The sequence below is a fragment of the Cynocephalus volans genome, chromosome 13, assembly GCF_027409185.1.
Source record: "Cynocephalus volans isolate mCynVol1 chromosome 13, mCynVol1.pri, whole genome shotgun sequence".
Classification (NCBI taxonomy): Eukaryota; Metazoa; Chordata; class Mammalia; order Dermoptera; family Cynocephalidae; genus Cynocephalus; species Cynocephalus volans.
Window position 1 is genome coordinate 95,148,995 of NC_084472.1, and position 13,820 is coordinate 95,162,814.

At 37.0% G+C, this 13,820-nt stretch overlaps 1 protein-coding gene across 1 annotated transcript in view; it reads right to left on the reverse strand.

Annotated features, from left to right (window-relative positions):
* Positions 1 to 1,239: 1,239 nt before the first annotated feature.
* Positions 1,240 to 13,820, reverse strand: part of SLC7A2 (solute carrier family 7 member 2) — a 65,965-nt gene continuing 53,384 nt past the window's right edge. Inside the window, exons 7-12 of the mRNA XM_063076836.1 lie at positions 13,366 to 13,502; positions 10,538 to 10,640; positions 8,961 to 9,166; positions 7,814 to 7,980; positions 6,947 to 7,055; positions 1,240 to 6,040 (exon numbers count right to left, since the gene is read on the reverse strand). Coding sequence (XP_062932906.1) covers positions 5,847 to 6,040; positions 6,947 to 7,055; positions 7,814 to 7,980; positions 8,961 to 9,166; positions 10,538 to 10,640; positions 13,366 to 13,502 — 916 coding nt within the window. The 3' untranslated portion in view covers positions 1,240 to 5,846. The remainder of the gene's footprint in view (positions 6,041 to 6,946; positions 7,056 to 7,813; positions 7,981 to 8,960; positions 9,167 to 10,537; positions 10,641 to 13,365; positions 13,503 to 13,820) is intronic.

Consider the following 13,820-nt stretch of genomic DNA (forward strand, 5'->3'; position numbering starts at 1 on the left):
GGTAGTGCAGTCTGTCTTGTGCCCCTCTTCCTGTTGACTGCTCCAACCTTAGTACCTAAAAGTATTTAAGAGGTGGCTACCAATCTGTTACTAAAAAAGCCCACATAAGTAAATCAGTATTGAGCTGTTTCTTTCTAGATAGTGTCACCCACACTTGGACCTACTTTAAAAGACAAGTTGAGATAGTGTGATAATGGGAGTTATTTCTGTATCTCTTTGAGAATATTTTGAGATATTTTATGAAATGAATCACTCTTTCCACACAGATGGAGACTTCTCAGCACAATCTCTTAGCAGACAATGGACTTTGAGCCCTTAGCCCAAAAGGAAGCCTATTTGTAGCCTTCTGTATCGTGTTCCTATTCCCAGGGGTTCCTGGCTAAATCCACAGCCCAGACACAGCTCCTGGGGAATTATTGCTTCATGTGATCCTATGGTGCCAGAGCAGAGGTGGGGCACCAAAACCTAGCAGCAATCCGCATCAAGCCAACAACCAGATATTTGTTTTAGGCTCCTACTGGGCAATTACTTTGCTATTTAGCTTGGTTTTCAGTGCTGGCTAAATTGATATTAAAGTTTTTTTAAATCCAGTGTGTTCCCTCCAATTTACTAGAATCAACAGGAACTACCCATATACACAGACATTTCAAAATTAACAAGCTAGTTCAAGAGAATTGTAATTTTAAGTAACTTAGAATAATGGTAAAAAGCTCTTTATCTTCTCCCTCTCTATCAGAGGGTAAAAAGAATTAAAGTTGGTAAATATTTATCTGCTATACTGAAAAAATCTAAGTTATACATAACTGACCACCAATTATTAAAGGCTATGATTTGGTGGGAAGAACACCGAGGAGCTTCTTGCTGATCAAAGCTATGCCAGTGACGGGTCCATTACATGGCAGTTGAAGTGTTTGGATCTCAGATGTGTGATCCCCATGCCTCAGGAGCAACTGAAAGTTTTTGGAATGTGCCATGAGGACAGAGGATATGTGAAGACATATTTTATCTTACAGGACGTGGTAGTCATACAGTAGGCCCTCGGCTGCCAAGTGAGGATTCTTAACAACATAACTGTTTCAACATCAATCGTACTATATTTCTGAGCTTTAAAGGTTCCCAAATAAAAAAGGACTTTAAATTAGATAAGTATAAAATGTATGTTTTTGTTATGTGCGGTACATATGCATACTACATTATTATAAGTCATATTAAAATTTATTTTAAAAATACATGGTCACATAAGAAAGCATATTTTACAATGGTAAAGCAGCAATAGCTTTTATTTATTACAAATTCTAAAAAATAATCCAACTTTATAAGTAAAAAGGAACACTGATTATCATAAAAAACATTTAAGTTTAAAATTACTTACTAAACAAAAAATCCTTACATTCACTCAAGTCCGATGGCTTTGTTGGTTTTTACAGACAAAGTATTTCTGTAGGGTTTTGGGCCCTATCAACAATCTCTATTAAGTACAAAGAGAATAGAATAAAGCAATCAAACAATTGGCATCCCAGTGGACACCAGAGATGAAGAGCCCCCCAACCAGGCGTGGGCCAGAGAAACCCATTCTATTGGCAATACAAAGCTCTATCAACTGGGTCTTAGCCGTGCACTTTGTACTGCAAGGTTGGCAGTGCATGTGCAGGGATTGCAGCAGGCCAGGCCCCACTGTGCAGGTTCCAGGAAGTAGCCACCCCTTCCATGAACCATAGAGTTTCCTTGGTCCTTATTCATCTTGATATACTCATGACATATTTGGAACTGAAATTAAGGACCCCAAATTACCTTACTTTCATTTGAAGTCTTTCACTTCATATCCTACTCTGTCATTCTAAGACCCCACCCAACAGGGGCAGCTACAGATGCTCACACTTTGCAGGCTGCCTGACTCTGGAACCAGCCTGAGGTTCTGGTCTGGAACCAGCCCTGATCTCCATGAGGCTGTCAGTGATCAGGGAAGACTCTTTAAGGCCTAGAGATTGTGAAGGTGGCTTCAGGCATGGTGAATAAAAGCTAAGTATACTGCTCCCAGCAAATAGCATTAATAATTGGGTTGAGCCCTAACAAAACACATTTGAAATCAATAAGACTAAACTGTATACATATAAACAATGAATACTGCAAAAAACCAACAACCAAACCAACAACCATAACAATAACAGATCAGACCTCTCAAAATTCAGAAACCAGAAAGCTATTTTAAAGTGTTTAAATTATTACAAGAAAAAAAAAAAATCTCAGTTAAACAACTAAGTCAAGCAACCTTATATTCACATCTACATGATTAAAAATTGGCCTTTGCTGGCATTACCAACTATACGAACTTCAGTACTTTCCCTTGATATTTAACGACATGTTAGAGAATGTTATAAAATAGAATATGTAGAAAGAAGGCACTGTTTCGGCACTAGCAAAAAGGACAGTTAATTTCCCTTGCCATCACCCCATCCACTAATCATGTGACCTTTAATAATTAATTCATGACGCACACTCTAAACCCAATCCTTTAAAGTCCTGCGGAAATTGTATCTGTTAGTTTTTCTTTAATATGTATCTCTCAAATGATGTTTTGATCTTAGTTTTCTTAATGTTCATCTCTGAGAAAGATGTGATTAAGCTGGCATTTTAATATATATCAAAGGTTTTAATATGTCTTTCTCATAGTTTTTAAACTTGAGTCTGCATTGGTACCTTCTTAAATGTGAGGTTGGCATTGCCTTTACATGGTAATTCACAAATCATTCTCTCTTTTTAAGAGTATAAAAGGTGCTATTAGGAAAAGCTCTCACTGACAACGTTGATGGCATATTTCCTAGGGTAAAAAAGAAAAGTAACTTAAGCTGCTTTGACTCGATCACAATTAAAAGAATGTGTATATGTACCTTTAATTTCTGGAGAGGACTTCATATAAGTTTGGTTGATTACTAGTCAAATTTATACAAAACATTTTGGTAATCCTCAAAAAGTAAAAACAACGCTTTGTTCAAAAGATTATGAATTCAAATGTAGGAACAGAGGTGGCAGAAGAGCTGGTAGTATTGGTTTTTACTAATAAACACATACCAGGACAGACATGTCAGGAAAGGTACAACAGAAACAAGTAAACAGGAATACCCTAATGTCCCCTAGCCCTACTCCATGTCAGATTATAAAGCACCTGTTATAATGTACTAGAGTTTAGTGATTTCATATTATAAATATTTCTTAAAGTATCTATGTATAGAAAATATACATATAAAACTGTATATTTTAAAATAGTTCAAAACCTAAAAATTGTAAGCATATATATTGTAAGCAATATAAAATATTAATTTTTCTCCATGTGTTGGGTTTTTATACACATAAAAATATCATATCCAAAACCCATCATAAACCCAACTTACTTATACACTGACACTTGAAATACATGAACACATATGCACACACATATATATATACACATACAAACATAAGTAAATGTGTTTATATACATACAACCACACAAATCGAGTCTTCACAGAAAAAAAACAGTCATTACAAAGCATTTTTTCATAGACATTTGTGTTTGTAAAGTTTCAATGTGAAAAAATAATTTTTAACTAAATTCTGCTCCTTATTGAACACAGTAGGCCTAGTAGTCTTAGCTGACTAACATGTTCTAAACAAATTTCTTGATTTTGTTACAGTATAAGATCTAAATATTCACATATGAAATTGCTCATGTTTCTGTCTGAAGGGCCTATTCTAGATTGATTACAGAATAAAAGAAGTTCTCAGCGTACTGCTACAACAGCAAGGACTTATGATCATGCCTAAGCCTTCACAAAAATATTTTATCCCTTGCTTATTTAACTCCTCTTTTCCAGTAAAACATGCAGCTTGAAAGAATTCTGGGCTTCAGATTTTACCATGTGCACCCTGGAAATCGTGGAATGTCAGTAATGAGTTCTCTGTAACAGTTGCTACAGCACTAGTAGCCAGAAACCCAAGCTTTCTACCTGTTTATTTGATATTTAATCACAATAAACTGTTGGTTATACAAAATGATGGCAACTTGCTTTTTAATGGCATCAATAAAATAACTGATCTCTTGAAAGAACTGTCAGAAAACATATTTTCCTTGCCTTTGGATTACGCAGGTCAACAAGCAGCTTGGTAACATTCATCATGATATCCTGGGAATTCACCCACATATAAGCGTCTATCATCGAATAAACTATTTAATCATTTGTATAAAAAATAATTAATGAGAAGCAAACCAGTGTAGATAAATAGTCAGTCCACTATTAAAGAACCCCATAAAGTAAAATACAGCATTAGAGAATCTTACATATATAAATTTACTTACTCATACACAAAGGTTGCTGTGTTTATATAACTTTAGTTCAATTTGGTTTATTTTTCAGCTTAAAATTTTAAATAATCATGTTAACTAAAATATTTTACTCCTCAATCATTGATAGATTATTGTAGAATACTAGAGATTCTATTAACAGGCTTAGCATGGTCATTTAAAAGCAAATGGAACAAAAAGTGCTAAACAATTTATAGGATCAGGGCAGGGGGAAGAAAAATATCTTTAAAAGAAACATCAGAGGCAAATCAGATCTGAATCCCTTAAACCAGGCCAAACGCCCTTTAATATCTGCAAGTCATTCTAATATCAGAATAGGAGAATTTTATCTTCTTCTATCCCTTCATCTTTTGGATACAATAAAGATAGAATTTGCATGCAGTAAAGACAGAATTTGCTACTGTAGCCCCTCATATCCAGGACAGGAAAAAATAATAGAAACAAAGGAGTGAATTCTGTGCCTGATAAGGTTAAAAAACTGAATTGTGATTAGTTATTAAGTAATAGAAAGAAGTATGAATCATTCCACCAGTTGTGTGATCTGGGAGAGTCTATTGGCTTAATTTAAATGACATTTTAAGAAAAGATGCTTGGTGTCTACTTACCCAAGCATATGCCTAACTCTCTGATCTTCAAACATATCCCCATCATTGCCACTTACACAAGCTTTCTGGCTGTGAGGACCACCTTCTTTTTCTAGTTTAAAAGGTCCCAGGTAGATCACAGTACCTCTTTCAAGCCCCTCACTGGGTTGCAGGGGTATGTCATTCACAGCAGGTGAAGACATCATATTTAAGGACCACTGCTCTCACAGATAGGAGGTCAAAGGGATGGATCATGTGGTGACTTGGAAAGCCCTAGGTAGTGCAGCAGAAGGAAACACTCCTACTGGCAAAAGTTTTAGCAAACTGCCATACCTCATAGAAAAGAAAGCTGCACTAAACCCACTGCTGGCATTTACCACTTATAGAAAAGACTCGTTCCTCATCCCCTGCTCTTATACCTAACCAGTGATAGACACCATAAGGGGTAGCTGCATCTTCAGCATGTTCTAAATTGGCATTGATGAAGCCTAATAAGGAAAAGCAACCATTATTTCCCCAACTGCACTGGGCACACAGAAACACTTTTCTGTTCAGTGATTTACCTCTTATCTCAGCATGTGTGGCCTACACCACCCACTAATGACAACACTGGGAAATGTAACACATTAATAGTAAAACACCAACTAACTTTTAACATTCATGTTCCCAAACATATATAGATGTACAAACACATACTCCCACCATTTTGGGGATATTCAACACTAAGGAGAGAGCTCTGGAGGTTTCCTGGACACATAATTCACCAGCTGAAGAGATGCTGTCCAGATGAGTAGGTAGAAGTTAGGGTGAACTATGTATGCAGCAAACCTGTGACAACCTAGTGTGAGGATGACATCCCGTCATGGTTTACTCAATGTAGGATGTGTAAGTTAAGACTGTGGACCAGCACTGCTCTGCAAGTATTAACATTCGCTTGTCTTTTCGTGGAATAGGAAAGGTAAAGTGAGATTTCCTTGTTGACGGTCACTTGCTTGAATAACAGATTTTTCTTCTGTTGCTGCATTAATGGTATCTGAATAAGCATCTTCATCTTCTGCATCCCTCGGATTACCTTCCAGGCTGTGTCTGATGCCATAAGCAAAGTAAATCAGGAGACCTTTTGGGGGAGGGAAAAAGAAAAAGCAATGTTTTATGTGTGTCTGGAAATGACTGTTTTAATATGAAAAATTTAATGTAGAACTTTAAGGTTTTTTCCCTTCCCTTTCAGTGCTACTTTAGAAGAAAGGGATGCAAACACGAGATACCTCACAGAGGGTCTCCTTGATAAACGTTTTCCCAGTAGAACGCGCCCCTTCATTTTCAACACCCAAACTTTAAAGTGTATCTCTCTCTCCACAAATGTTTTTCATACAATGTTTGTGTGGGAAAAAAAATTATATTTATATTCTCAAAACTCCATACATTAAACAAAATAATAGGTAGGGTAAAGTCGCAAATCACACCTAAATACAAGCGGTGCATTATCAGAGTCATGGTCAGATATTTTGGGAAGCATGCCCCATGTTAATAAAGGGGACGTGGGCGTGCCTTACACATGTCACTGTCACAAGAGGCCAATTAACTGTGTACAAAGCAACTGTTTCTTAAAAGCCTGATTAGGTGGGGATGAGCAGGCAATGTTTTAAGTATCCTCACAAGATAATTACTTATATATAGGCATTTTGCTGTGTTTTAGTTATATTTTAGAAAACTGGTTGGGAGTTTTGGGTTGATATGAAATGGCTTTTTCTGGGCTTCATTTTTCTTACCTGTAAGTTGGAAAAAATAGAGCGTATGTGGTTCTTCAGGGTTACTGGGAGATTCAAATAAAAAGATGTATCTGAAAGCATCTGGACAAGCAAGCACTCAGATGTTCCAAGAATTGGGAAAGGAGGAAACTGATAAAAGCCTTTGTTTATAGGAAGGGGGAGACGGTGCACTTCTCTAGTCACAGTGCATGAAACAGGAAAGACGGAGGCCAAGTTCAGAACACGAATACATCAAAAATACATCAAAAACCTACCAAGTGCCATCCAAATGCTAAATCTGATCCAAGTGTCTGCACTCAACTGAATCATCAAGTAAATGTTCACCAGGATGCTGAACGCTGGCAAAAATGGTAAGAACGGAACCTAAGGGGGACAAAATCTTTTGAATATACTCATATTTTGAAAGCATATTCCCCAAATTATTTCAACATGATGGCAATTTCTTTGACATACAGACTTTCACATTGTATCAGTAAGGTTATATCCCCATAAAAAGAACCTGAATAAAAATGATTCTTGTAGGAACTACTAAAGGGAGAATCAGTTTAGCTCATTTGCTGAAGTGCAAAGCAACCAGGGATTTCTCTAACCTGCTAACACCTGCATCATCACCAAGACACACTTAGTTTTCGGGCTGAGTTTAGTTTAGGGATTACTGGTTCAGACATCAACAGGGCATGCCTCTGGAACTCTGGTCCCACTTGGCATCCCAGGGGATACTTCCAGGAAGCCCTCTTTAAGCCACAGCCTGCCTGCTCTTAGTTCAAATGGGGTAAGATAATTTCAGTTGGAGAGGAAGGGCTTTTGGTGGGAATAAATCCTCGGGAAAGGGCACTGAATTTCTAAAAATTAAATATTCTAATTATGTTTCTGATATCATAGATTATTTAACAAGGAAATTTTTTACTATTATACATAATATTGTGATAGGAACATATTAAGTTTTTGAAAAAGGCAGTAAGGCAGCCAGTGTACGAAGAAGACAGACAAAAAGGAACAGAATCCCACTCTTGTTCCCTGGTTAACTTCTTTAGAAGACTTTTTAAAGAAACAACTCATAAAATTAACATACAGAGAAAGGGTACATTTTATTAAGGATCTCTAATCCTCACTGCACATACCATAAAGGCTACTTTTCGCTGATTTTGGGGCTGCCTCCAGATAGTGAGGACGACAGCAGCGCAGAGCACGAGGAAGAGGGTGAGAAGAGCCAGGCTCCAGGCTTCCAGGCCCGCGATGGCATGCACCCCATGAGTGGTCAGGACACTCAGGCCCAGGATGAGAAACGCTGCGGATGCGATATGCATACAAAACAAAGTCAGCACGCACACTCCACTCAGATTCCTCCTTTAAACAGGCTATTCTGAAAATACGTCAAGTTCTTTCCCTTTTTCTTTTTCATTGTGGAGAGAGAGGGCCAATCTCACAGATTTAAGACACATTGCTCATTTACCCATTACTGTCTCCTCCTTAGACATCACCTCCCCTCCTGGCACTGCCATCTCACTGTATCTGCCCATGTGCCATCTAGGTCTTCATTTGCTACTCTCAGACTATATCACATGATTGATGGGATGTTGTTGGTGGGGGATATTCTCCTTTATTTGAATGAGAAACGGCAAGTCTATTTTAAGCCATTGTAAACACGGATTGTTAATGTAAACAAATAATATTATATGATCTGCATCTTTTCTCCTTGTTTCAGAGAATGACATCAGCACCCACCCATGCTATCTCTGCCCATCAAGTCTGCATTAAGGGCCCTTCCTTTCTGCTCTCAGAGAAGCGTGTACTTCCCTAGCTTGCCACCAATAATCCTGTACTGTGGAGCACAGAGAGAGCAAGGGCCATCTCTTCTGCTATCCCAAGTTCCTGGTACACTGATGATGCTCGATAAATGTGGCTGAAAACATAAAGATTACATAACTATGGGTGAGCAAACAAGGACTTTCTAGACTGCCTCCCAGTGCCATTGGGTTCCAGTTCTGTCATCGGCAGGTGCGCTTGGCCTGATGCTTTCACACAGCATACCAACAGCTGATTCCACCACTCCACTTCAATTATCAAGATATCATCAATTTACCCTGTTAATATAAAGATGGCCTCAACTACTAGCGAGTCTTTAGGTGGAAATTTCAGGGCTCAGGTTGGTTGCTAACACATCCTAGGGCAATATGTAGCCTTTTGTCCTCTTTACCACCATACTGGCTTCACCAACATACACACGTCTTCTGGGCCTTTGCAACATATGTGATGAAGAACACTTACCCAGGAATCCCACCAGAAAGCTCACGAGAGAAGCTGACTGTGGCGTAGGCAAAACAGAGGGGCTGAAGAGGGTTCGCAGGCTAAAGCCCTGTCCTTGCAGCATGGTGACCTGGGACTCGCTTTTTGAAGCTGTGCTGGCACAAGATCCCAGAGCTTCTTTCTCAGGAGAATATCTGGGCTGCTCATAAGATAAGCTGGGCTGGTACCTATCCGCAAATAAATATTTGTGTGTTTATTCTCAAACAGACACTTGGCCTGGATGTAACCAGCACCTAAAACTCCGAGACATCTTCCAGAGTCACAGCGTGTGCAATAAATCGACCCTTCTCCTCACTCCAGCCCCAGCGTGTGCTGAGCTCGGCCACAACCTTCTCCTAGAAGATCTGCAGCAGCTGTGGATTTCCTCTGGTAGCCATTTAATTGGGAAGTTATACATCAGATGCAGAAGAAAGTTAAGTTTTAAAGTGAGGCAACTGTGACAATAGGATGATTATTCTGAAATTATTTATGTCCAGAGGAAATGCAATTCATGAAAACAGCACAGAAACTCCAGTTAAATATCTGCTACAGCTCAATGTAGTCTCTTCGGTTTGGCATTCAATGACCTCACCACAATCTGTGTCTCTGGCCTTATCTGCCTCAACTTTCCCACCCAACTCTTCTAGTTTAACCCAGAGAAGGCCACGCAGCTGCTCTACCACCTCCCATCCATGCATGCCATTTTCCTTGATGACTCCGTCCTCTTCCTCTGCAGCCTGTGTCAAGGCACCAGCCTGCTCCCCCGCTCCTGGTATTTGCCCTGTTTCCCTCGTGTGGCCTCTTCTCCTCTGCACAGCCTTTACTTATTTTTCAAAATAACATTTTTCCTCCATATAAAGAAATATCCTCACTGAGGAAAAGTACACAAACATACACAGAAGAAAATTAAAACTGCCCATAATACCACTACCCAGTGTTAATTAGCATTTTGGTACAACTTCATTCAGGCACGTACGTGTGTGTGTGTATGCATATATTATTTCTTCATGTAAATTTGTAAGTTATTATTTAAACAAGTTCAGATGCTATATAGAGCTTTGTATCCTGAAACTGATCAATCTCTTCATATAATGAAATATCATTTTATTTGCTGTAGAAGAGTCCACTGGATTTATCCTCATTTATTTAACCATTCTCCTACTGATATTCAGGTTAGTTCCATTTTTTTCACTCTTGTTAATTACTTTTTCCATGAGTTTATTTTACGTACACATCTATGTGTGCCTCTGATTAAATCTTTAATATAAAATCTTAGCAGTTGAATTATTGGCACAAGAGTATAATATTTTTAAGTGTCCTCATACATTATGAGAAATTGCCTCTCAAATAGACTGGGCCAAGTGATCACTAATGATCCAACTGTTTATGATTCTTTGCTAAGGATCAAGTATGCTTCTTATACTAGCAATGTTTTCTATGGACCTGGCCTCTCAACTCGGTGAGACTGTTAGCTCCCTGAAAGCAAGGACGGTGGGTCCTCCTTTTCTTTACTGCTTGCGCCCACATGCACACATCTTCAGAAACACCTGGCAACTCACCTGAGAATGAGAACACAGGCTGCGACCAGAGAGTAGGCCATCAAAGTGCCAATGGACATCATGTCCACAAGCGCCTTCAGATCAAAAAGAAATGCCATCACAGCTATTGGGAAAAGATAGAAATGGTAAAACAAACAGCCTATGATGATATTCCATACAGTTAATAACTTTCAAATCAGTGACAACTGACTGACACTTTTTTGTCTTCATACAAATGATAAATCAAAGTGCAGAAAATATATTTCTCACAGTCAATAAGTTGTTGTTCTTTAGTCATATATATATATAAATAAAAAACCCCTCAGCTGTCCAGAGAGTATAAAACACATCTACTTTGATTACTTAAAAAATATTTGGCCTGACAAAGAATGAAAATATTGTATGACAGAATACGTCCTTTGATGTTTCAGAAGAAAAACATTGCTAGGAAATACCGACTAGCTCCTTTTTAAAAAGATTCAAACAGAAAGACCCTTCATTATTAGAATAATTTTATTACTATTTATTATAATTATATTATTTTACAATCATTTTCATTTCCATCTGCAGTATGAGTTACGTACAACTCAAAATTATTTTAATACTTTTGACATAATTAAATAATAAAATAAATTTTCAATTAGATTATGTTTCTGATATAGGCTAACTTCTACTCTTATTAAAGCCACAGACTTCCAGGTAAAATGTCTAGATTTGAGAGATCGATTTATGGTCCTACACACAAAATCCCAATAATGTTAAAAAGAAGAATATACCTTATAGTTGAATAGTTAACTTGTATTTAGCAACTGATTTCTCCATTGAAACATCAAAATTGTAATAATATTTACTTGAATTTACCACATGGTTGTCCCTATCATAGTAAGTAGATAACAACACATTCCATTTATCTGGTGTTCGAGACCTCTCCACAAGCTTGAGATCTCTGTGACCTCATTTTATCTTCAAGTCAATGATCCTATGAGACAGGGGAAATTATTTCGGTTTAGCCATATAAAATGGCTGGTATTTGACTATTTTTGACCAGAAAACTAGCAATTTCACATGGTTTGGCTTGAAAGGATTATCACCATTTTACAGACAGGCTACCTTAACAAGGCTACAACTACTAGCTAGAGGCAGAGTTCCACCTAAACCAGCATCCCCACGCTCCTCCCACAATATCACATTGTTTCTTAAATATGCTGCATGCCTTACTTTGAAAACTCTTCATTGCTAGTTTAATTATACATTATATTAAAATTACTAATACAGTATATCAAAAATTTCAGTATGTTTTGTAAGAATCACAGAGAGCCAAATAAGGTAGCCAAGAGAGAAGAAAATGATTAATTATCCACACAAGCTCTCTGATCTAAGCTAAAAACAAGCAAAGCAAGGTACGGAAGTACAAAATAATGAAAATATTATATATTTGAGCATTTTTTAAAAAAGCATTCTATTATAATTATCTTCTTTTAATTATTAATTTCAATGTTTTATGCTGCCAAGTGAAATTCTTCCTGAATGAAGAAGGATAAAGTTTTTAAAATTCTGAGTACAAAGTAGGGTATTACTGGACAAGCTTTTTTGTTTTTTTTTTTTTACCAGAAAAAAGTTTTATGGATTAAATAAAATGTGTGATCCTTTGTCAAGAAATATTTATGAACTTTCTTTAACATCATAATGTACTATTTAATAATAAAATGGGCTTTAGATATCTAATGCAACCTTCATTTTATGGGGGCAGAAATCTAATCCTGAGAAAAAAGTGACTTAATTTTCCAACACTTTTCATAAAGTACCAGATTTATTTGAAAATGTTTACAAAGTGAAACTGTTTAGGTAAACACTTTCTGACCCTGAAAAATTCCATTTCATACATAATAAAGCATTAGCAGTCTCTAACTTAATTTCCCAATGTTTCAAAACCTCAACAAAATTAATGTATCATTTGGTTTGAATTTCTACAGACAAGATCATTTATCATTTTATCTATAAAGCTTGCTAAATTCTTTCTCTTGCTTCCTATAATAGTACCTTTAAGGTCATTCTCTCAATCTATAGAATCTCTTTGAAAATTTCTGCATGGAATTAGAGTCTGGCCAAAGGCTTTACATGGAGATTAAGACATGCCCAAAGGTAGGAAATCTGGATTTTCTGAACATAACTTAAGTACCAAAACTGTTGAAAGGAAAAATAGATTCCTAATAGGGTTTCAGAGGATATATGTGTTAGTAACTCTTAGAGGACCACATGGTCCAGGAAGCATGGATGCCCACCATACTGAGGACAGTGATCACAAGGGCCAAGTATAGATTATCTTTGACATTTCTTATACTTAATTAAGAATGGATAAGGTTTAGCTTTCTAAAAATCCTATGGGTCCTTTAGCAATATGCAACATATCCTGGACAAAAAAGAAAATATTGAATCATTATTTTTAAGTTAATAATTCAAAAATTAAGTAATTATTCTTCAATTAAAATTTTGTGCATCAATAATAGAATTTTATTTGCTAATTTATCCGTCAGAAAAGCAATACACGATATTTAGTAAAGAACCATTACGACCCTTTGCACATTTGTTAGAAGCCCAAAAGGTTAAAATTACAAAATAGTAAACAAACAAACAAACAAACAAACCCCCAAAGGGCCAGTTAAGAATGAATTTCCGTATACCACTGCCACCATAATTTTCAGATATTAATCCCAACGTTCATAAAGTAATTTATCTGTGATTTTGTTCTTAACTTACATGCACAGCATGCAGACCCTCTTTATAAGTCCATGCATGCACACACAGTGTTCCAGTCCAGTGCTGAAGAAGCCTATGTTTGTAAAGCTTACCAGAAATGACCCCGGCTGTCATTGTGGCAGCAACTGGTGACTGCCTCTTACTCACTCTGGCAAGAAATCTAAACAGTAAACCATCCCGGGCCATCGCAAACAGAATACGGGGTAAAGGAAACATAGAGCCCAGAAGACTAGAACAGAAAAATTCATAAGCCACTGTGAGTCATTTTAAATATTATCCTAGAAAGATATATACAGGTAAAGACTGGACACACTAAAGCGCAGAACCAAAAAATTCAAATGCAAAAGCATTCACAAAAAAGTTATTAAACTTCATGTAAATCTAAATTGAAAACCACCTAACTTTCTAATTTTTTCAAAGTCCTTGATGAAAAAGATCTCTCTTTTCTTAATAAAAGCCAATTCTCTCTCACCTGCTACCGCACCCGATGATAAAGTAGCAATTATTGGTGTCTTCGTTTTGGAATTGATCTGAGCTAGACATTTGA